Raw genomic sequence first — 21,529 nt, 5'->3', positions numbered from 1 at the left:
TGTCAAAAGAAAGACCTAAATAAATACAAAGACATTCCATGTTCATGGACCAGAAAACTTAATATAGTAAATAGGGCAATACTCCTCAAATTGACTTACAGATTCTAAATGTAAGAGCTATACCTATAAAACCCTTAAAACAAAACATAAGAGTAAATCTTTATAACTTTGAATTAGGAAGTGGTTTTTTTTACATATGATACTAAAAGTACAATTTTTGTGCCTCAAAGGACACAATCAAGAAAAAAAAATAGAATGGGAGAAAAAATGTGCAAATCCTATATTGATAAGGGACTTGTACCTAGGATATATAACAAGTTTTTACAACTCAACAATATAAAAGTAAATAACTCTACTTTAAAATGGGCAAAGGATTGAGGGGGGCCTGGGTGACTCAGCCAGTTAAGCCTTAGACTCTTGATTTTGGCTCAGGTCATGATCTCACAATTCGTGAGATCAAGCTCTGCATTGGGCTCTGTGCTAACAGTGAAGAGTCTGCTCGGGATTCTTTCTCTCCCTCTCTCTTTCTCTGCCCCTCCCCCACTCGTGCTTGCGAGCTCTCTTTCTCTCAAAATAAATAAACTCTAAAAGAGAACATTAAAAAAATAAATAAAATGGGCAAAGGACTGAATACACATTTCTTCAAAGAAGATTTAAGAATAACCAATAAGCACACAAAGCAATGCTCAACATCATTAGTCATGAACCAGAAATGCAAATCAAAACCACAATAAGATATCACTTCACACCCACTAGGGTGGCTGTAATAAAAATAAATGGGAAGTAAGATAAGGATGTGGAGAAATTGAAACTCATATATTGCTGATGGAATGTTTGGCAGTTCCTCAAAAAATAAATCTAGAGTTACCCAGAAATTTCAGCAATTCCACTTGTACGTATAAACATAAGAAAACTGAAACACAAGTCCATACAAATATCTGTACACAGTGTTCATAGCAGCATTATTCATAACAGCTCAAAAGTAGAAACAACTCAAATGTCATCAACTGATGAATGGATAAATAAAATGTGGTATATCCATACAATCAAGTTGTTATTTGGCTATAAAAAGGAATGAAGTAATGACACATGAAAAAACATGGAAAAACCTTGAACACTTTATGCTGAGAAGCCTGTCACAAAGGACATACATTGAATTATTTCATTTATACGGAATGTCCAAAATAGACAAACTCATAATGATAGGAAGTAGGTAAGTGGTTGCCAGGGAAGGCGAGAAGGAGCGGATGGAGAATGACTGTTAATGTATATGGGGTTTCTTGTTCGGGTGATGCAAATTTACCAGAATTAGATAGTGGTGCTTGTTACAGAACTTTTTGAAATCACTAACAATGATTGAATTTTATACCTTAAAAGAGTGAATTTTATGGTATATCAATTATATTTCAATAGATCTGTTATTGAAAAAAAAGTGGCTGCTGGTTTTGGACCACAGACCATAGTTTACCAACCCCCTGTTGCATACAAATATTTACTGTCATAGAAGACATTACCATGCTATGGTAATTAAGATTATGAACTCTAGAGTCACCTAAATTTGAATCCCAGATCTGCCTCTAGTTATTGTGTATTGCTGGGGGGTTATAATAACCTCTGTCTTCTAGGTAGGGTGAAATGGGTTGATACATGGGAAGCACTCACAGCAGTGCCTGGCACAGAAGAAGTATTCAGTGGGTATGGGCTATTTTTATTATTCACTCTGATTGAAAAAGTAGCTCGACTAATTCGATAAGATGATTTTTATTTGGTGCTCTGGTCAGAACCAGCAGCTTAATAAGAATGTCCTCTGTTCCCCATCCAAGTCACTATCAGATCATGAGGCTGGCAGCCGGAAAAATGAGGATGGATCATTAATATACACTAGAAAATATGTTCTTATCTCTAGGAAATATTGTTAGCACCCTGAAGGGCTTTTCTTTTTCCACATCTAAAATATATTGTGGGAAATTAATTAGTTTTCTCAATCTAATTTCTAGTGTCAGCTGTGACATCACAAAGCAAACTCCCAGATGGTACCAACTGAACCCTTTATCAGCTTTGTTAGCACTGATGCCAAAATGAAACTGGCCCAGCAGCCCCATCAAAATTTACATGCTAATGGGTAGACCCTTGTGAATGAAGTTAAGCAGAAAATGAATCATTGGGTAACATTCCTCTAGCAAAATCATCCTAGATTTTAAGTAATAATGAAACAGCAAGGAGTAAACTCAAGACTGAAAAAGAATGTAAAATAGAAACATGGCACGCACTTAGAAATGGAGAAATCATTTCTAAAAAAACAAGAAGTTCAAAGGGAAATTATAAACACAAATTAGCTTTCTCTCCTTTTAGTTGAAAATTGAGATTTTCAGGAACAGTTAACATTTTAAGGCAAATTTCGTTTTCACTTAAAGAGCAAGACAGAATTCCAGTGGTTTTAGTCTTTTGTCTTCTGTGGAAAGCCTACTGCTAAGTATTCAGTTTGTCATTGCTATTACTAAGATGTTTGATCCATACACTCCTTTTGTTCATTCTGTGGCTCTTAACCATCTGTCATGTTTTCTGGAGAGCATCATAAACACATTTAGGTTAAACCATATGGTCATGAAACCTGTCATCCTATTATAATGAAAGTCTGGTTGGTTCTTTTTCTTGTGTTTGTTTTTAACAGAAATGCACTTGACCATTCTTCTTTAAAAGCATCATCCTAATCCTGGAACCAAACTTCAGCCTGATAATAAATCAACTCTGAGTCTACAGCAACTTAAAGTAAACAACCTGAATAACAGATGTTTTGAAATGGCCAAATTTTCTCATCAATTTTACTCAAATACTATGTGAAATGGCTTTGGGGCCTTCATTATATTGGCCTCCTCAGTTTTTACTTCCGCACCTCCAATGCTTTTTCCTTCAATCATCCTAAACTACCCACTCTTTAGGTTTGTCATCATCAAAACTGTGCCACCTCTGAAAGCCTTACCTCAGGCATCCCATGTTTAGCTCATCACCTCTGATGCTACAACTCAGCAATCCTTCCATCTTGCCAAGACCTTCAGTTCAGTGACTCTACCCCTTGTTCATTCTCCATAACCTCCCTCATGACTTCACTTCCTTCCTTACCCAGTTTAGAATCCATGATCCATATAACCATATCTATTGAAATCACCATAGTTCCATAGCTCCCTTGACTCGCCTCGCAAAGCTCTATCCCTTTTTAAATCCTACTATGTACTTATTCTATGCCTGTACCCAGACATCTGATGAAAAACCCATCAGGATGACTGGTATCATTTAAATTAATGGTCATAAATCTCAAATGTACTAAGCCCTAATCAGCAATCTTCCTTTGCTGCTCCAAAATGTTCCTTCCAAAATTACTTTCCATCGCTTCCCAGACCTTCTTCCTGCTCTCTTCCAGACACTCCCTCAGCATCAATATGATAAAACATGTCCTATCTTAAAAAAACAATACCCTCTCCAGTCTCCAGAGCTTCCTTCAACTACTGCCTTGCTTTTCTTTTTCCCTTCAGCTTCTCTGCTTTATCTCCTCATCCTATCCTCTGGATTGTTGCCCCCACCACTCTGATGCATCTGTTCTTACAAAGATCACTAATAAATTTTATGTTGCCAAACCCAACGTCACTCTGTCATGTCTTATTTGAGTTCCCAGAAGTGATTGACACCATAGATACAACTGAAGCTCCTTTTTCCATGACATTCTTTTCCAGGTTTTAGAGATACCTTGTTCTCTTGCATTTCCTCCTTCCTCACTGGCCATTCCTTTTTGATGTTCTCTGCTAGGTTCTCTCCTCTTTCTGACCTCTAAATGTTGGTGTGCCCATGGTTCAGTGTCCTTCTCTCTCCCTATTACTCCCAAGGCAATCTCCCATGGTCATCTATAATTTCACATGACCCAAGCCCCAGCCTCTCTGCCAAACTCTAGACTATTTACTTGACATCAAACCATCAGTAAGGTCAGCCAACTCTACTTTCAAGAATACTCCAAAATTTCCTCATTCTCTCCATTTCCCTTGTTGCCACACCATTCCAAGCCACCATGTTTACTTGTCTATTCTATTGCAGTGGCCACTGAACTGATCACTAGGGTTCCTCTCTTTCTTCCTTACAGCAGCTAGAATGATCTTTTAAAAACAAAATAGGACCATAGCCATTTTTCTCCTTAAATTTCTTCAGTGGATTTTTATCACATTCAGAATAAAATAGAAACTACTTCTTCTGGCTCATAAAATTTAATAAGATCTGGCTCCAGATTGCTGTTGAGCTCATCTCCTACCCTACAAGTCTGTAGCCACACTGGCCCCATTTCTGTTCCTGGAACATACCACATTCACTCCTGCCTTTGGGTGTTGGCACTGACTGTTCTCTTTCCTCTGGTCTTTATATGGTTGGCAACTTGTCATTAAGATCTGAGCTTAGATGTTTGTAAATCTTAGGAATCCCAACTATAAGAAATATGAGTTATTCAAGTTCTCAAACTTGCTGGGTGCTTTCAACTGAATATAAACATGGGTAAGTTTTTTTTACTCCAAGTACCACTTCACTTCACTAATTTTTCCTTGAAAATTATAAAATCCTTCTAGAATTTAAGTTTGCTTCATTAAATCGTCATTTATCTTTGTGGTGGTAGCCACAAAGATTAAAAAAAAAAAAAGTATCCTAGAAATTGTGTCTACCAACGCCTAGAGAACATGAGAGAACATGAGACAATAGTGCTTTGTTGCCAAATCTTGCTATGTGACTGTGGGCCAAGTGCCCCATCGTTGTGAACAGGATTCCCCCACCTGGACGTAGATACGATCATACCCTGCTGAAGACAAGGAAAGTATATCTGCATACATGCATTCGTGTATTTAATAACAAAAGAATTAAGTGTCTCAATTCTGCACAGTAGTTTCTCCTCTCCACTCACTTGCATGTGCTCTTTTCTGGAAAAACACACAATCAGGGACCATGTTGTCAACATTGCTTCTGAAATTCTTTTTCTTTTTTTTACAATTTATTTTAATAGTTTATTTTTGAGAGAGAGAGAGAGAGAAAGGGCATGAGAGAGGACAGGGGAGAGGCAGAGAGAGAGGGAGACACAGAATCCGAAGCAGGCTCCAGGCTCTGAGCTGTCAGCACAGAGCCTGACGCGGGGCTGGAACTCATGGACCGTGAGATCATGACCTGAGCCGAAGTCGGACACTTAACCGACTGAGCCACCCAGGCACCCCTGAAATTCTTTTTCTTAAACTTGTAAGTGCTCTTTAACAGGTATACATATTTGAGCCTGTTTATGCAATTCCTGTGAAAAAAGAGTTAAAAATATGGCTGGCTTCACAAATAACAAATCGATGAAGAAATGATTCAGCAAAAATGGTGAGGAGGCGGATGAGTTGTGAGGTGGCAGAGCACCAGCACTGAGGACAGGGTGGTCGCACGCTGGGCTTGGTGGGACGTTTGGTGGTACCCCTGGCCTAGTAAATGCTAATACGGTAAATGCTAGTAGCAGTTTACTCACACCCACAGTTACTGTGCCAGCCCCAGAGCTCATGTTTCCAATCACCCCCTGGAGTGCTTGAAAATTAATGAATGGCACAGCCATTACCTTTGCTGCTTTATATTTTACAGCAAATGTATCTTCAGTATGAAATTTGCCAGAGACAATGCATAGAGCACTTTGACCCACAACATTTTTTATGTTATGTTAATAGCTTTTTAGTTGAATGCCTTTGTGCCTTGCAAGCTAATTCTGGAACACATGAAATGTGTTCAGTGAGGGGCGGATGTACCAGGATCTAAACCTGCTGAATGGAATTAGAAGGATCCTTTGACAAGCGGTTTGGAGACAAAGTGCACCAGCAACGTTCAACAATACAGCTACTGTAGCAGAAGCCATCGGCTCCTTTCTGCTTGCTTATGACAGCACAGGTGAAATTAGGGGATCCCTATGTTTTTCTTGAATTTAGGAAGTCAAGTAAACAATTTCCTTAGCAAGACTGGGAAGAAGTTATTCTAGGAGGATGCTATGCTCTGGAAGGACATTGTGATAGATCCAGTGAGATAAATAGCTTCCCAAATAGTTCCCAGTGATTACTGCCTCTTGGTAGTCAGACCCTTTGGTCCCTTGAACATGGAACAAACTTAGTGATTTGCTTCTTATGAATAAAATATTATGGAAAAAATAACGAAATTTCACTTCAATATTCAGTTTAAAAGCTGTCACTTCTGGGGCACCTGGGTGGCTCAGTCGTTAAGCGTCTGACTGTTGATTTAGGCTCAGGTCATGATCCCACGGTTCGTGAGTGCCAACAGTGCAGAGCCTGCTTGGGATTCTCTCTCTCTCTCCTTCTCTCCCTGTCCCTCCCCATCTTGTTCTCTCTCCCTCTCAAAAAAGAAAAAAATAAATAAAACTTAAAAAAGCCATCACTTCTGTCTTACACTTTCTCCTTCTGGCTTTTTTTCAGCTCGCTAGCTCTAGTGAGGTAAGCTACCGGGTTGGGACCTGGCCCTGTTGGGAATGGAAAAATTTGGCATGGAATTGAAGGCAGTGAAGAGCCATCAAGAAACAAAAGCCCTCAGTCCAACAACCCATGAAGAATCTACCAACAACCATATGAGTGAGTTAGAAATGAATCTTTCCCCGGCTAACACCAAGATTACAACCCATGAGGGGCCTTGCGACAGAAGACCCAACTAAACCGTGCCTGGACTCCTGACTCTCAGACACTGTGAGATAATACACATTTGTTGTTTTAAGTCACTAAGTTTTGGGGTAATTTGTTTCACGGCATTAGGTAACTAATATAGACACTCAGCTCTCAACTACATGAAGTACCTACCTGTGGTATGACTCACGCTTCACAGTCGTCCAGAATGAAAAGCACCAACATTTGTATATTTGAATAAGGAGTGAGACATTGCAAAGTACAAAACCTCCCTAAACATCTCTAAGCAGGAACAACCCCAACAATCACAAAGCATTATTGCCAGGATGGCATAAAAGAAAGAACATCTATAGGCACAGGTTGTACATTCAGATCATCAATTATACAAATTTGAGCAAATTATGTAATTTCTCTGGAATCCAGTTTCTTCATGATGGGATTGGGCTAGACCGTGCTAGCACTCCAGAACACTGTGCTTTGAGGAACTCCAGAGGGCCCCACCCCAGAGTCTCTTTCTCTTCAGCTGGAAATGGCGTCCCTGGGAATTTGTTCCTTAATGCTTCTAAGGACTGTCCCTGAAATTATTACTTAATGGGAGGAATTCTGAATGTGAGAAAGAGAGAAAATTCTATTGAAACCTCTGAGATAGTGCAGCGAGGTGGGGCCTTGTATTGCAATGAAGCAGTTGAAGGGTAATGGTGGCAGCCACAAAGATAAGTGTGGTTGATTTCACAATTTTGAGGACCTAGTAGACTTCCCCCTTTCTGAGATATGTGATTTACACAGTCACATTGCCCCTCTCACCGTGAGTGCCTTAGGAATCTAGAGCAAGCTCCCATTCAGTCAGAGCCACTGTATTAAATCTTATGGTTCCCATATTTGTACTCTTTTTCTGTCCTAATTTTTCTACTTCCAGTTTATCACGTGTCCTTTGTTGCAGGCCAGCTCAGATCCTTTGCCAAAAAAATTGGAAGCACAAATAAATATAATAAACACGATTATACATATTTAACTTTTCCCCCTCTAACTGAGTTGGTATAAACAGACATAGCAAGTCTGGAAATACACTTCTATCTTGATTGTTAATTTTCAAAATTTAAGGACAATTTGGCTTCGGTGGTGACCAAGATTTAAGTTAGCGGAATAATTGGTAAAATGAGCATAAACTGGAAAAATTAAAGACCAACACAAATTGTAACAATATTTGTACCGTTTTTATTTGTAAAAATAACCATCTGAATGCATTTCCATAGTATATTACAGTTAAGTACTTCATTACATTATTAGCATTCAGTAGTTGAAAAAGTATTAAACTGTGCTTGAAAAGATTCAGATTGGTTCAAAGTCATTCACTGAACTAAAAGTCATTGTCTTCATTTTTACAGTCATGACATTTACCAGAGTCATTCAACTCCAATTTACATAAGAAAACATTACAGACAAAATCCCACTGAAATCATCAAACAGTATTTTATGCGATTACAAATATGTTATGCAAAATATAACACTGGCACCAGATTTGTATCATCGTGCTTTGCAAAGATATATTGCACATGCTAAAGCATAAAATATGTAGACGAAACTACCAAACAAAAGATATTTGCATTGAATTTTTAGATCACTGCATAAGAAACGCATAAAATTACATTTTTACACACACTCAGATTGTCACTATCTTAAAACGCTTTTCCCCTAGAACATTGACCTATGGTTTACAGTTTTGTAAGAAGAAAGCATTTTAGCACTGCAAAATTCAACATAATTCCCATAGAAAACTTCGGCATTTTCATTTCAAAGCAGGTAAAGGGGAAATAGGAAAAAAAGACACTTTATACATTCAAAGAAAGGCTGAAATGAAAACTCACTGGTATTATATTGCTCCGATAACACTCAAACGAAAAAAATACAAAACATTTCACAGAACATTTTCAGAATATACAAATATAAAAAGGCACTCTAACTTCATATTACAAGACAAAAAAGGGGGTGAGTTCTTCAACCAATGCAACAGATACGCAAACCAAGTTGCTCAACAGTACAAAGAATAACGAGTGCAGCAAATCCATTTGATGTTCTTATTCTAATCTTATAATAAAATAAAAAATCAAGCAGCTGTTTACTGCCTAAAGTACCAAAACATACTATGGTGCCCTTTTAGTAGTGATAAATAGAAATCCCCTGAGCTTTTTACTGTAGAATCATAGCAGATTTTAGGCAATTTGGAGATAGTAATGTATTTACCAAGGATAGGCAGACACGGCGAATAGGTTAAGTGCAATGAAACATGATCCCTGTGGCTGTGGTTAAAATACAGTCCCAAAACAACACATTTAGGTAAAAGCGCTAAACAGCTAAGACTCAGTTAAAAGCATAATTTTTTTTTTCTTAGAAAGCTATGCTGCAAATCTAGTTTTATTTCTACGAGATGTACTTGAAACACACAGAACTCAGAGTTTTAAAAGTCATTTCCTAAAGAAAAAAATTTGGGCTTGGGGAATGGAGAAACAGAGAGAGTGTGGGAGAGAGATCTGATTCAATGAACAATTCAGAGCGAGCATGATTTCATTTTGTTCCTTTGTCCTCCCTCTAGCAGTGAGAGAGGGGAAAAGTCAAAATGCAGCTACATGGAGAGAAATGTCCATGGCCGCCACCGCTTTGCTGCAATCTTCCTTGTATCTCTAGGCTACTCTGCAGGAAAAATGTGAACGCTGCTTCACCCACTAAAAGCAGGCATTTCCTTTCCTGCTTTAAATGCCAATGGAGCAAGATTTCCATTCACTTCTAGAAAAGACACCACAGTATATCGTGCTTTTTTTTTTTAGCATTGGATCTCCCTTACTTTCAGTGTTTTGGTAAAGACAAGGTCATTATTGCTCATTAGCAATTTATCTACTTTTTAAAAATTCATCTTCCCTAAACAAACAAAAAGGACAGAGGAAGGAGGGGAGCACAACACCAAGAATTTAAAAAACAATGTTGGTGGTGTCAAAAATTGTCAGTGGAATTAATATCAATTCTAGAAGTCCTTTGAACAAGTTCTCATCTGTGAAGAACCCAACGTGAGTTTTTAATTAAATCCAGAATATTAAAAGAGTAAGAGTAAAGTCTTTTACAGTTAGATGAAAAATATAATACGGTATGTGTATTTGATCCAGATATGATAGAACACTGTTTTAAAAATATCTCACACACGCTATAAAAGAGAAATTTCCAGGGTGAAAATGGAACTGATTATAAAACGTCAGAGTCCCTCCCGAATGCAACACGTTTCTCTCCTGTTTCTTCCTCAAGCGGAAAATAGCACTTGAGCTGGTGATTTGTATTTCTTCTCTTGGTACATGGACTCACACACTGATATCATTTCCCATTCCGTTTGGGGGACCACGTGAGATTTTCAGCGTGTTCAGAATAGTTCCTGCATCTTTCTTTGGGCCACCTTTGTGCATATGATCCACCACCCACCTGAGTTTTCATCTCGCAGAAGAGCTTTAAGGACGGCAGTGTCTCCTAGGCTCTCAAGGCTGGCTACAGACTGGGGCTGAGCACTGGATGTCGCACCCCTCTCCAGCCGACGCGGAAGAACCTGAGGGTCGGCTGGCAACCTTAGCAGGGGAAAGGCTGGGCTTGGCCCACGACTGCTGGCTAGCCCAGCGAGGGTCCGGAGGGTGTTTCTGCTTTTTTGTTACTCCAAGTCACGCACACAGCAATTAACACAGAGGACAAACAACGGATGTTCCTCGACATTTGTTTCATTTCAAATAAATACAAACACATTTACATCAAAAGTATATGAACATTTTCTCTAGTTTGGCAAAAAAAAAAAAAAAAGCCTTGGTCAACACATCCTCAGTTACAAATGTTAAGCCATCAACTAGAAATCTGTGTCTTAGGAAATATAAAATACAACAAAGACTGTTACACAAAAAGATTACAGTTGAACTCCATAGAAAAGCTACTTCAGTTCTCATTTCCACTTTGAAGGAAAACAATTAAATTCTTCCATTTTAGACTGAAGCATTTTGGTCCTCACGTATAGCTGGTTGATGAACTACAGACATATATATATATATATATATATATATATATATATATACACATATACATATATGTGTGCATGTGTAGGTGCATAATGTTTAAAGAGTTTCATTCTTCTTTTTGTACAGCTATTCCAGGTGCAGAACGGGGTCCATTTGACCTAGAAGCTTTGGCAGAGGGAGCAGACGCAGTATTCACTATGTTGATTTGATCATCAAGTAACTATCAGTTGGCTTTAATTTCCACATCACCCATTTCTACTTTCTGCTTTCACCTCCTTTGCTTCCTTCTGTAGTCACACTTCCACTCACTTGGCATGACCTTGACTGAGAAGCTCATTTAACGTTTTACTACTGATAAACAAGGTCGATGGTTCTGATGTTTTTTAAAAAGTTAGCATTCTGGTTTAAGGATGAATTAGCAAATAAATAAAGGGTAGTTTCATATTAAATTTGCATATGTCTCAAAGTTTTGGTGCAATACAACTTTTCACCTGAACTTTTATTACATAGATTTGGATTCAATCAGTCGGGTGAAAACTACTCACAGACATGTTACAGGGAGTATTCGGTGCCATATTTGTGTTAAGTGAAAAAAGCAACTTCAATTTTCAGTGAATTTTTCCATTCATCTGGCAACTTTGACAAAATCCTTGGAAAGAAGTTCTGGATATTTAAGTGCGTATTATAGAGAAGATATATGAATAATTGGACTCCCTCAAAAAGATTATTACAGGCATCATTTCTGAAGATGAACACCTTTACCTTTGGCTTCTAGTAAGGAAGTAAACATCAAAGTGAGAAAAGATTTGAGGCAATTCCTATCCATACCTTCCATCCCCTTCCAGGGGACATGAATGTCATACTGATATGCTTCTTAGAACTCACAACTGGGTGAGTATATGAAAAAAAAATTCTTTATAGAGAACCGCTCCCTCTCAATTGCATTATGCCAAAAGAAAAAGAATTAAATGCATTTTTTACTTCTTACTTAAAATGAGAGGTAGACTTTCACAGAAGTATCTTAGATCTAAGGAAAACATAAAGACAAATAAAAATTGGCGCCCATCTGTGTGAGTGCTTTGTCCTACAGCCTAGCTGCCCTCTCTGGGTTTGATTAATTCCTTCTCTACAGGCTTCTGGAAGCCCAGGCCCATGATAACACTTGAACACAACATAAACCTGGAAGTCAAATTTCTTTCCCTTCTTCCATTATGGGTGATGAGGGAAAAGCTTCTACAGTCCAAAGTCAAAACGTTTCTGAATCAGAATCATTTTCATTGTACCCGTCCTCTGAGCCTACGTTGTTACTGCACAGGCTAACCATGCTACCCAGATTGGAGAGGGTCGTCCTGCTCAAATTGTCTTTTTTAAAACAAACGAAGTTGACAGCCGTCATTGTACTGGGAGGAGAAAAAGGCATCATGGTAGCCAAAATGAGGGCCAGGCAGTCAGCCACGTCTTTGTTAGGAGCGCAAGCCAGGGCCGGGGTATGACCTGGGCGTAAATGCAGACAAGGCAGTGGTTAGTCCAGGAAATCCAAAGGCGCCGTGAGCATTCCACAGTACATCTCAAACGACCTCACACGTGGAGATGTATGTTGAGTTAGAAATCATGCCAGGCAAAAAGAGGAGTTACTTCCCATGAGTCATGCTAGGGGTGAGGCTAGAGGGAACTAGGAGGGGGAGACACTTCATGAAGGGTTTTGGGGTTTGTTTTTGTTTTTTCAGTTTACATGACAACAAGCACTATGTTATCCGAAGTTAGGCAGAATTCTAGTCTTCATCTAGTGAACAGAAACACAAGGGGGCAGGGATGGGACACAATTCCACACAAAAAAACCAGCAACAGGACAACCACAAAGGTGTTTCCACTTGAGAGCACACGCACACCATGCGCCTCAGGCCTGGGCCAGAGCACTCTCATTCTGAGAACAATGACTTTCCATAGTAGGTAATCGTGTGTCAGGTTAGGAGAGATACTGAAAATCAGATGTCCGTAAAAGTGACTAATGCAGATTTGTTGCTCTGTATATATTTATATAAAGTCTATACCAATTAACTAGTTCTAGGAAAATGGAATCATTTGAGCAGATCAGACACAGGAAAGCACTGGTTGTTTGTGATTTGAAATTTACTATCAATTAGCGGAAATTTAATAGAATTAAAAAAAATACCAATACCACCAATCAAAGTCCCAAATCCCAACTGTGGGAAAATGACTGTCGAGTCATGTCATTCTCTACCATTTAGACTTGATGTGTCCTATCCAGAAGAGAAAACTATCTCAATACGTGCAACAGGTGCACGGGGAGGTAGATAAATTCTTTGATTTAATTACTATCCCTACCCAGCCTTTATTCTATTGACCTGAAAGGGCTAGCCTATCTTCTCTGTTGGCAAAGTTCCTACCACCTCTCCCTCATTCATTCAGAGGAACTGGCTTAATAAAACCCAACCTTTTGTTGTTTTATCAACGCTTGACCTAATTTCTGCTCCTGCCCTCCTTCCCCCAACAGATTATTCCTCTCTCTAGTAAGAAAACCAATAAAAATAGACAGGTATGATTTATGATTGTGCTGCTGTACAAAACTGCCCCAAATTGTTCCCAGGCCTTTGGGATACAGCTAAGCTCTAAGAAAGGCCTCAGTTCCACTAACCCAGGCCTCCCATTCCCGAGGTTACTATTGGCAGGACAAGCCTCAAATGCAGCAGGCTTACCCTGGAGAAAGACAAAACTAATTTATTTTGATCTCTTTTGGTCACTTTGGAGAAAAACTGCATGCCAACCCTAAGATACATAATAGGGATAAGAAGGTGAGGGGGAAGGGGGGTGGGTGGGACAACCAAGGACATGGAGAAATAGAGAACTTTCTGCGCCTCCTAGATGAGTCAGGTTGGGGAAAGAGCGGGGGGTACATGCTAGGATAAATGGGGCTGCAAAACAAAAACTAATAGGAATTAGCTAATGTCATATGGCTAATGCTTACTTCTGAGAAATAGGCATGGGCTGCTAGTTCCAATACCTGTAATAAGCAGTTAATTGAGTTACATTAATTATAATACTTTATAAATAATAATGCCACAATTAATGCCACATTAAAAATTACATCGTTCATAAATATCCAGAAGTTCGTCTTTTGTTCCCCACGGTTTATAGGCCTTGTGCTTAAAATGGTAGTTTAACACAATTCTGGTATTCATAAGCTTTCCAAATTTCTTAGGAAGCAGAGTAGAAAGCTTCTGCTAAGAGTTAAGAGTTAGTTCATTTAGAAAAGGAATGTTACATAGATCAGGAGAAGCTTTCAAGCCTAGAAATTAATTAAACAATATACTCATGTTCCCCAAATAGCCATACTGAGAATATGAGTTTTGATCTGTTCTTTAAAAAAAAAAAAAAAAAAAAAAAAAAGTTTGATCTCAGAATGAACTGAAATACAAAGACCTGGGTTTTTCTTTGAGCCCCTGAGCATGCACTAATGACATGGATAGTCTCTAACTCTTCAGCGTATGCAGTTAGAAGTTTGAATGCCTATTTGAAAGCTTTTCAGTGTGTCTAAAACAGTTTAACCACCACGCTGAGGAGTCAGAGACCAGCTGCTGGCATTACATGCAAAATGGAAGGCACTGGTGGGCTACAGGTAGACTACGTATTTTACAAAGACAGACAGGACAAATTATCCTTGTTTGATTTCTCACACACAGAAACTTCCAAGGGTAGAGAATTCTCACTGCCCTTTTAATGAGCTTCTATCTTTCTCATCTTCCTCTAGCTTCACAGCATAGGTAAGGTACCTGTGGTGATTGCTTACTTTTTCCACTTACCATTTTCATCTATAGCGAGTACACAGGCCCCTTTGGCCAACAACTCCTCAACTACCACCTTCAAGCCATTTCGTGCAGCCACGTGGAGGGGTCTGAAACAAGACAACACCTAACGTCACCTGTGATGCATATTTGTATGAGAATGTGTCGTTTTGGGTAGCTGAATTGCTAAAAGGAAAAAAAAATACTTAAGAATCTATAAATAGTACACGAATATTTTTATTTTTTAAAATAAAAATATTTGCCAACTAAATCTTTTCCAGGTGCTAATGATCCAACTGTTCTTCCATGTTGGTCCAGATTTCTCTGCAGATACTACAAATACTCTGCATCTTAAACAACCCTAATAACAGTACATAGGGAGTCAGAAAAAGAACGCAAGCTCTGGCATGTTTTCTAGAAGGTTCTTTACCCCTTGCTTTCTACTCTAGCATTTGAATGACTGTTTCACACTGTCCATCAACATGATTGGTATTAATATCACTCATATATATTTATCTCAAACCTCCTTATTATTACTAGATGCACTAAACAATATTTGGTTGAATTTCGAATACCTTAAAGAATAATGTCAAACCCAGTATACTCATCTCTGCTATATACATCTTAAGAAACTTAATGGAAAAAAAATCCTAATACTCCTTTGCCCTAAAATGCATAAGGAATTTGGAAAACAAATCAGCCTTTAGGTCTTCCATGCTGAGGAGTACACTGAATTGTATTAAATGTAATTAGGCCAAATTGCTTAGAAACCCTTCAAATGTATTCGAGGAACCTGATTTATAAAACTGTCACTTTCCAGTAAGAATACATAATGGTAGTGTATTATATTATATAATTCTCTGAAGGCATATCAAAATAAAGATTCTAACTAAAGATGTCTAGCTTGTCAGTATTTGTCAGTATGTGACTGTCAACTTCCTGAAGGAGAAGCCAGGACTATGTCTTTCACCGCTGTGTTTCTCAGTGCTAGACTGGCACACAGCACACTCTTAATATCTGTTGAATAAACTACTATGAAATGAGTATGAATAAACTATGTCCAAATCCAACTGTAGTAGTCACACTTACGTCTGCAGTGCATTATTTCTTGCATTAATAAGGCTCTCGTCCTGTATCTTGTCAAGTATTAACAAGGCACATTTTTCATGACCCTAATCAAGAAAAAAAAAAAAATAAGAAACACAAGACAGAAACACAGAAAAGTTCCTGCAAAATTACTTGATTTTGCTTTAAATTTAAAACAAACATTCTTTGCTTCAAAACATTTTATTAAGGCTATTTTCTGAGTAATTCCTTTTTTTTTCTAAAAAGCAAATGGTTAAAGGATGCTAGATTCTCAAAGATTCTGGATAAGGTCTATTAGGACTTGATTAATGGAACTCTAATCTAAAATATTAATATTTCTAAGGTAACAGCAGAATTAATGTTCAGAGAACTGAAGGAGATGCTAGTTCAGCAAGGTCAGCTGGTAAACATATAAGTCTGTCAACGTTACTTTTGAAACATATGTCAAGTCCCATCTCCTTCCTCAAGCCCTCAGTGACACTCAGTGACCCATCTACTCCTGAAATTTCCATCACATCTATTACCAGTATCACTTATCATTATGTTGTGAAGGAACTCTTTCAGGAAAGTTCATTCTTTTCTTCCTCAACCAGGGGAAGATATCTTTATATCTTATAAGAGATGGTTGATAATTTTAAAAAATTAATTTTTAAGTCAGAGACACTTTCATGACTTCAGGCCTATGCCCTGTTAAGGGGTCATAGTTTCTTAAACGCTTGCTATTCAAAGTGCGTCCCACAGACAAGCAACATCAGCTTAACTTGGGAGTTAGAAATGTTGAATCTCAGGCCTCACTTCAGACCTGCATTGTTTTAAACACTTATTTATTTATTTATTTTTTTTGGGGGGGGGGAGGGAGAGAGAATGAGTTGGGGAGGGGTAGAGAAAGAGAGGGAGCCCAATGCAGGGCTTGATCTCATGAACTGTGACCTGCATTTTAACAAGATCCTCTAGTGATTCATTTGCACAACAAAGGTTGAAGATCATTGTACTTCTATTCATGAAAACATTACACTTTGAAACAAACTTTATGAAACTGAGTTTTTTTTTTTTGTGGTTTCCATGGGCTTCCCAGAGCATGAAGTGAGAAAATGCAACCACTGAAATGAAAAACCAAGACTTCTGGTACCAATGGGTATAAACAACACCTTTAACTGTCACTATATTCAAAGAAACCACCATCACCGGTGTCCATTGGCATCACATTATAATGCCTTATAAGGGAGCCCCTGAAATGTAATTTCAGAAGTGTCCCTGGAGTTTTCATTCTAATGCACTCTGATAGAGTGTAAATAGTTGTGATCTTATTAGAGGCCCATCTGGGCTTAAAAATATTCATAGCCGTAAGCTTAGTAAGTTCACATTTGGAATTTATCTTAAAGGAATGAGTAAGAATTCTTTAAAAAAATATTTCTCTACAATGACAACATCTATAGTAGCACATATTTTAAAACATGCAAACGTCTAACAGTTGGGGATGGGTTGAATAAAGGATGGCACATTTCTAAGGTAGAATACCATGCATCTTCTAAAACACTATAAAAATTTGATATCTAAAAGAAAGATATTCATAAGAGATGATTCAGTAACAAAAGCAGGGTTTAAAATAGTATGATCTCCCTTTTGTAAAATTATATATGTATTTATATGTCATTTATCTTTTACAGAATCAGGAATCTTGGGCTACATGCGAACATCATACTATTAAAAAAAAAAACCAAAAAAACTCAAACACATTCCTTGTGGTGAACTACGTATGCATCAGAAAAAAGGACAGAAGGTAGAAATGCACATGAAGGCACTAATTTGCCTCCTAGGAGAGTAATTTTTGGCTGTGTTATTACAATGTTTTCAAATGGAACAAAATGAAAACAAGTGGACCTTTTTATACTTTAGAAGCCATGTAACTACAGCCCCAGCCTGTGTTTCAAACCAAAATGATATAGTCATGCAACCATGGAGACAGACACAGTGGCAGCATGAAGATAGACCACACAAGAATGCAAGTGTCACATGCCATGAAAGTCATATCCTCATCAACCCCTGCGTGGGTCTGCCTTTTTGCCTCTTCCCCTTCCATTATGCTTAGAGTTGACAACACCTTGGGGAAATGTACATCTTAATTAAGAGACATGATACACGCTTCTGAGATAGCATTCAAGTGGTATTATTTTTCCTATTATTACAACACTAAGTAACACTGTTTCAAATTCATTTACATACTTTGCTACTAGCCAAATGTAAGGATGTGTTCAAGTCTTTATCCTTTACAGTCAGATCAGCCTGGGCACTGTTCACCAAGATATCTATGGAAAAAGCCAAGAGAGAATTACTCAGACTACATGCCAATTATAATCACACATTCAAATCAGTATGGTCACGTAATCATATTTAATGCTTTTAAAGAAAAAAAAGAGGAATACTTTATTGCCACATTTGTTCCATCCAAATCCAAGGTCTCCAGGCATCAAGTTTAATTCTCTGTACACAGTTCTGTTATTTCCAGGTCAAATAAATCTGTTGCTATATTTGGTCTCTAAATGTTGAGATGTTTCACTGCAGAGATGAGTTCACTTTGAAAAGGTCCACCAATAATCAAATAACAGGGGACTGAGGATGATTAGCAAGTAGAGTCAAGTGGCTTAAATAAAATGCTGGCCTTTTTTACATGCATATACCAAGAGAATAACTGATTCTCGGTTTTATGCTACTCTGGTTTTGGTTGGGCGTGGATGTGAAGCCCACCAGTCAGCACATACCCACAGCGCCTGCCTGCCCATTCTCAGCAGCCATCATCAGTGCTGTTTTCCCTGAATTATCTGCTGCGTTCACTTCGGCACTGTGTCTCAGAAGAAGCTGCAAGCACTCCACGTGATCAGCAAATGCTGCCGCATGAAGCGGTGTCCTAATGATTTAAAACAAACAGGATGTTAGTTTCCTTTATTATTTATTTTTTACTTTTATCACTTTTGAGAGAAAGAGAGAGAGAGAGAGAGAAAGAGAACAGGCAGGGGAGGGGAGAGAGAGAGGGAGACACAGAATCCGAAGCAGACTCCAGGCTCTGAGCTGTCAGCACAGAGCCCGATGTGGGGCTCGAACCCATGAACCACGAGATCATGACCCGAGCCAAACTTGGATGCTCAACCGACTGAGCCACCCAGGTGCCCCAATTTTAGTTTCCTTTAAACTCAACACACTCTTTCTGTATATGCCTGAGAAACATGTGCACAGTGTCATCTTAGGGATTTAAACCTTCTCAGTTTACAGAGATGACAATCAGGCCCTCTCCAAGGTCCATTCAGTCACCTAGGTGAATGGCACCCCCTAGATTTGGAGGGTGTAAGTGGTGGCCTTGATAATAAAATGAGCATCTGCACTGACCCTTTGATGTTGAGTTCCAGTGACTTCTTTCTTATCTTTGATAAAGATACTTTCAAAATTAGGCCTTAATTTTATAGATAATTGGCTATTTAAATAATAAAAAAGCCCACATTATCTACTGTGGACAGATTTCTCTAGGAGTACAATTTGGTATTATTTATCAAAAATAAAAACCACTGACCTTCTAACCAAGTAAATCCATGTTTAAAACTTTATTTCCTAGATGTACTTGGTCATGTGAACACACACATATACTAGACTGCTCACTGCACCACTCTGCGAAACAGCAAAATACTGGAAACAAATTAAATGTTCTTCACTAGAAGGCAGGCTGATTAAATGAGTATAGCGATTCAGTGAAGTAATATGCAGCTTCAAAAATAATCTGGTAAATCACATATTCTGGTATGAAAAGATTTCCAAGATACCCTAAAAGCAGAGCATTGCAACAGAATTCTCCCATTTGCATAAGAGCATAAGTATATATTTTTTTACATATGTTTGTGGTTATTGTGTAGAAATTACTTGGTAGAATATAAAAATGTGAAAAGATCAATTTAAGGTGATGGAAGAGGCTGGGGCTTCTGGGATAAGAGAGTAATTTCTCCTAATTACATATTCATTATATTTAATTTTTAAAAGCCATGCTTTTACATTACTTTTTGTGACTTTTATTGTTTGTTCTTTTTTTTTTTTTTGAGAGAGAGAGAGAGAGAGAGAGAAAGAGTATGAGTGGGGAAGAGGGGTAGAGGAAGAGAGAAAGAGAGACAGAGAGAGAGAATCCCAGGCAGGTTCCACACTCAGCACAGAGTCTGATGTGGGGCTCAATCCCAAGACCCTGGGATCATGACCTAAGCCAAAATCGGGAATCATATGCTCAACTGACTGAGCCACCAAGGTGCCCCTATATTACTTTTTAAACTAAACAAAAAAATAAATGTTTGGCTACTTTACAACCACAAAGCAGAGACTAAGATTGATCAAGACAAGAGGCATGCCATCTCAGTATCACTTACCTGCCTTTGTCATCTCTGCAATTGACAATGCTGGAATCTATGGCCCCAAGTAGCAATGACGCACAATTCTCATGATCGTTTATTCTAAAATGAAAATAAGGTTTACATTTTAAGGTATCACTCTTTAAAAAATTACATGTTTCCTCCTACTCCATCTTCCTATGCACTATATATTTTAACAATCTGACACATTAAAAAAAATCTGATTCAAATATCTGGGGTTTATGATCTGTTCACATGATTGCAGAAGACAATTTAGATCACACCAACAAACTTCATTTAATGCTTCATGAAGCAGGCAGTCTCCATTCTCAAGAGTTTGGAGAACTGCTTGCTTCAGGAAGCGTTAAATAAGATGTATATCACCTAAATTGTCTTCTTTAATCAGTTTAACAGGTGACGAGGGTGGGATTCTAAGCTGACTACTAACAGCCTGCAAGAGGAAAAGACAAACAAGGCACCTGCCTAACCCTGAGTTCACTCTCCTCTGGTTACCAAGGGCCGGGGGTGAGTCACTCTTGGATTTGAGGTCCGCTCCCTTGTCTGAAACGGTCCAGGCCAAACGCACTTTATCCAAAACTTTTTAAGGGAAAAGTGTTCATTAAAGTTCCCAGAGAGGTTCTATGATTCAGAAAAGGCTCAGGGACAATTAGGTGACAGCAGTTGTGGGACTAACAGGGACCATGACGTAAGTCTACAGCATAAACCACTGGGAGACTTGGGGAAATAAATTAAAAGTCTGCAAAAATGCAGACTGTTTTGACCAACGGCACATCAAAATCTAAGTAGGCACAAGTTGGACTATTAGAAGCCCTTAGGGCATCCACCATTGTAAAGAATGCTTGTGATGAGTAGTAGATCTTTTGTTAATGAGAATCTCAGAAATCAAAGCCACAAAATTGATGGGCATAGGTTGGGCACTTAAAAGCTGTTACAGTGCTCACCACATACTTCTGTGATAAGTTGGTCATGGAACAGATTAGATTCATACTAGGTCACCCAACAACTTCACGAAAATTTCATGCAACAAGGTACACTGTAAAACACCACACAAATCCCAAACTCAATGGTACATCTCTCTCAGGTATTAATTTGGTTCCAAGAGACTCTAGGCTTAGCTAAAGAAATGAGATCCTCAAGTTTCAAAGAATTGAGCACTCTGCCTTCGAGCACAGTTGCTTATTTTATGCCTAAGAACTGTGGTCCCAGATGCGACGGATACCTACAAAAATGGCAAACTCTTACTAAGACAACCCAGAATTAAAATGGCCATCATGGGGAATGTTCCAATTAGGTAAGATTGTTCCTTTGAGAAGAAGACTTGAGAGCAAGGGTTCCCAAATCAACAAAGAGAATGGGATGCCTATTTTTATTGGTCTGCAGAAGCTTCCAAAAGGTTTCAAGATTCCAAGGTAGCTTCACTGAAAGATCCATTGCAAAAGGTTAATGAAAAATTAAAGACACAAGAGGTACCTAAAATAAAGACTGTAAGACTGATATGACTCCTACTACTGCCCTCTATCCTCCCTTACCTGAGT

The 21,529-nt window shown here is 38.4% G+C and overlaps 1 protein-coding gene across 10 annotated transcripts in view; it reads right to left on the bottom strand.

Moving 5' to 3' along the window:
• Positions 1–7,860: 7,860 nt before the first annotated feature.
• ANKRD44 (ankyrin repeat domain 44) overlaps positions 7,861–21,529 on the bottom strand; it is a 324,230-nt gene continuing 310,561 nt past the window's right edge. For 3 of the 10 annotated variants that reach the window (XM_019428337.2, XM_019428338.2, XM_053906657.1), the window contains exons 23-29: positions 19,992–20,075; positions 18,354–18,499; positions 17,818–17,900; positions 15,598–15,680; positions 14,527–14,618; positions 13,692–13,727; positions 7,861–12,199 (exon numbers count right to left, since the gene is read on the bottom strand). In XM_019428337.2, the coding sequence (XP_019283882.1) occupies positions 11,952–12,199; positions 13,692–13,727; positions 14,527–14,618; positions 15,598–15,680; positions 17,818–17,900; positions 18,354–18,499; positions 19,992–20,075 (772 nt within the window). In that variant the 3' untranslated portion in view covers positions 7,861–11,951. The remainder of the gene's footprint in view (positions 12,200–13,691; positions 13,728–14,526; positions 14,619–15,597; positions 15,681–17,817; positions 17,901–18,353; positions 18,500–19,991; positions 20,076–21,529) is intronic. The other 7 variants (XM_019428339.2, XM_053906648.1, XM_053906658.1 and 4 more) reach the window with 3 other exon arrangements.

This window comes from Panthera pardus, unplaced genomic scaffold (assembly GCF_024362965.1).
Source record: "Panthera pardus isolate Hobbes unplaced genomic scaffold, ASM2436296v1 HiC_scaffold_10, whole genome shotgun sequence".
Taxonomy (NCBI): domain Eukaryota; kingdom Metazoa; phylum Chordata; class Mammalia; order Carnivora; family Felidae; genus Panthera; species Panthera pardus.
This window is presented reverse-complemented; position numbering and strand designations above follow the sequence as displayed.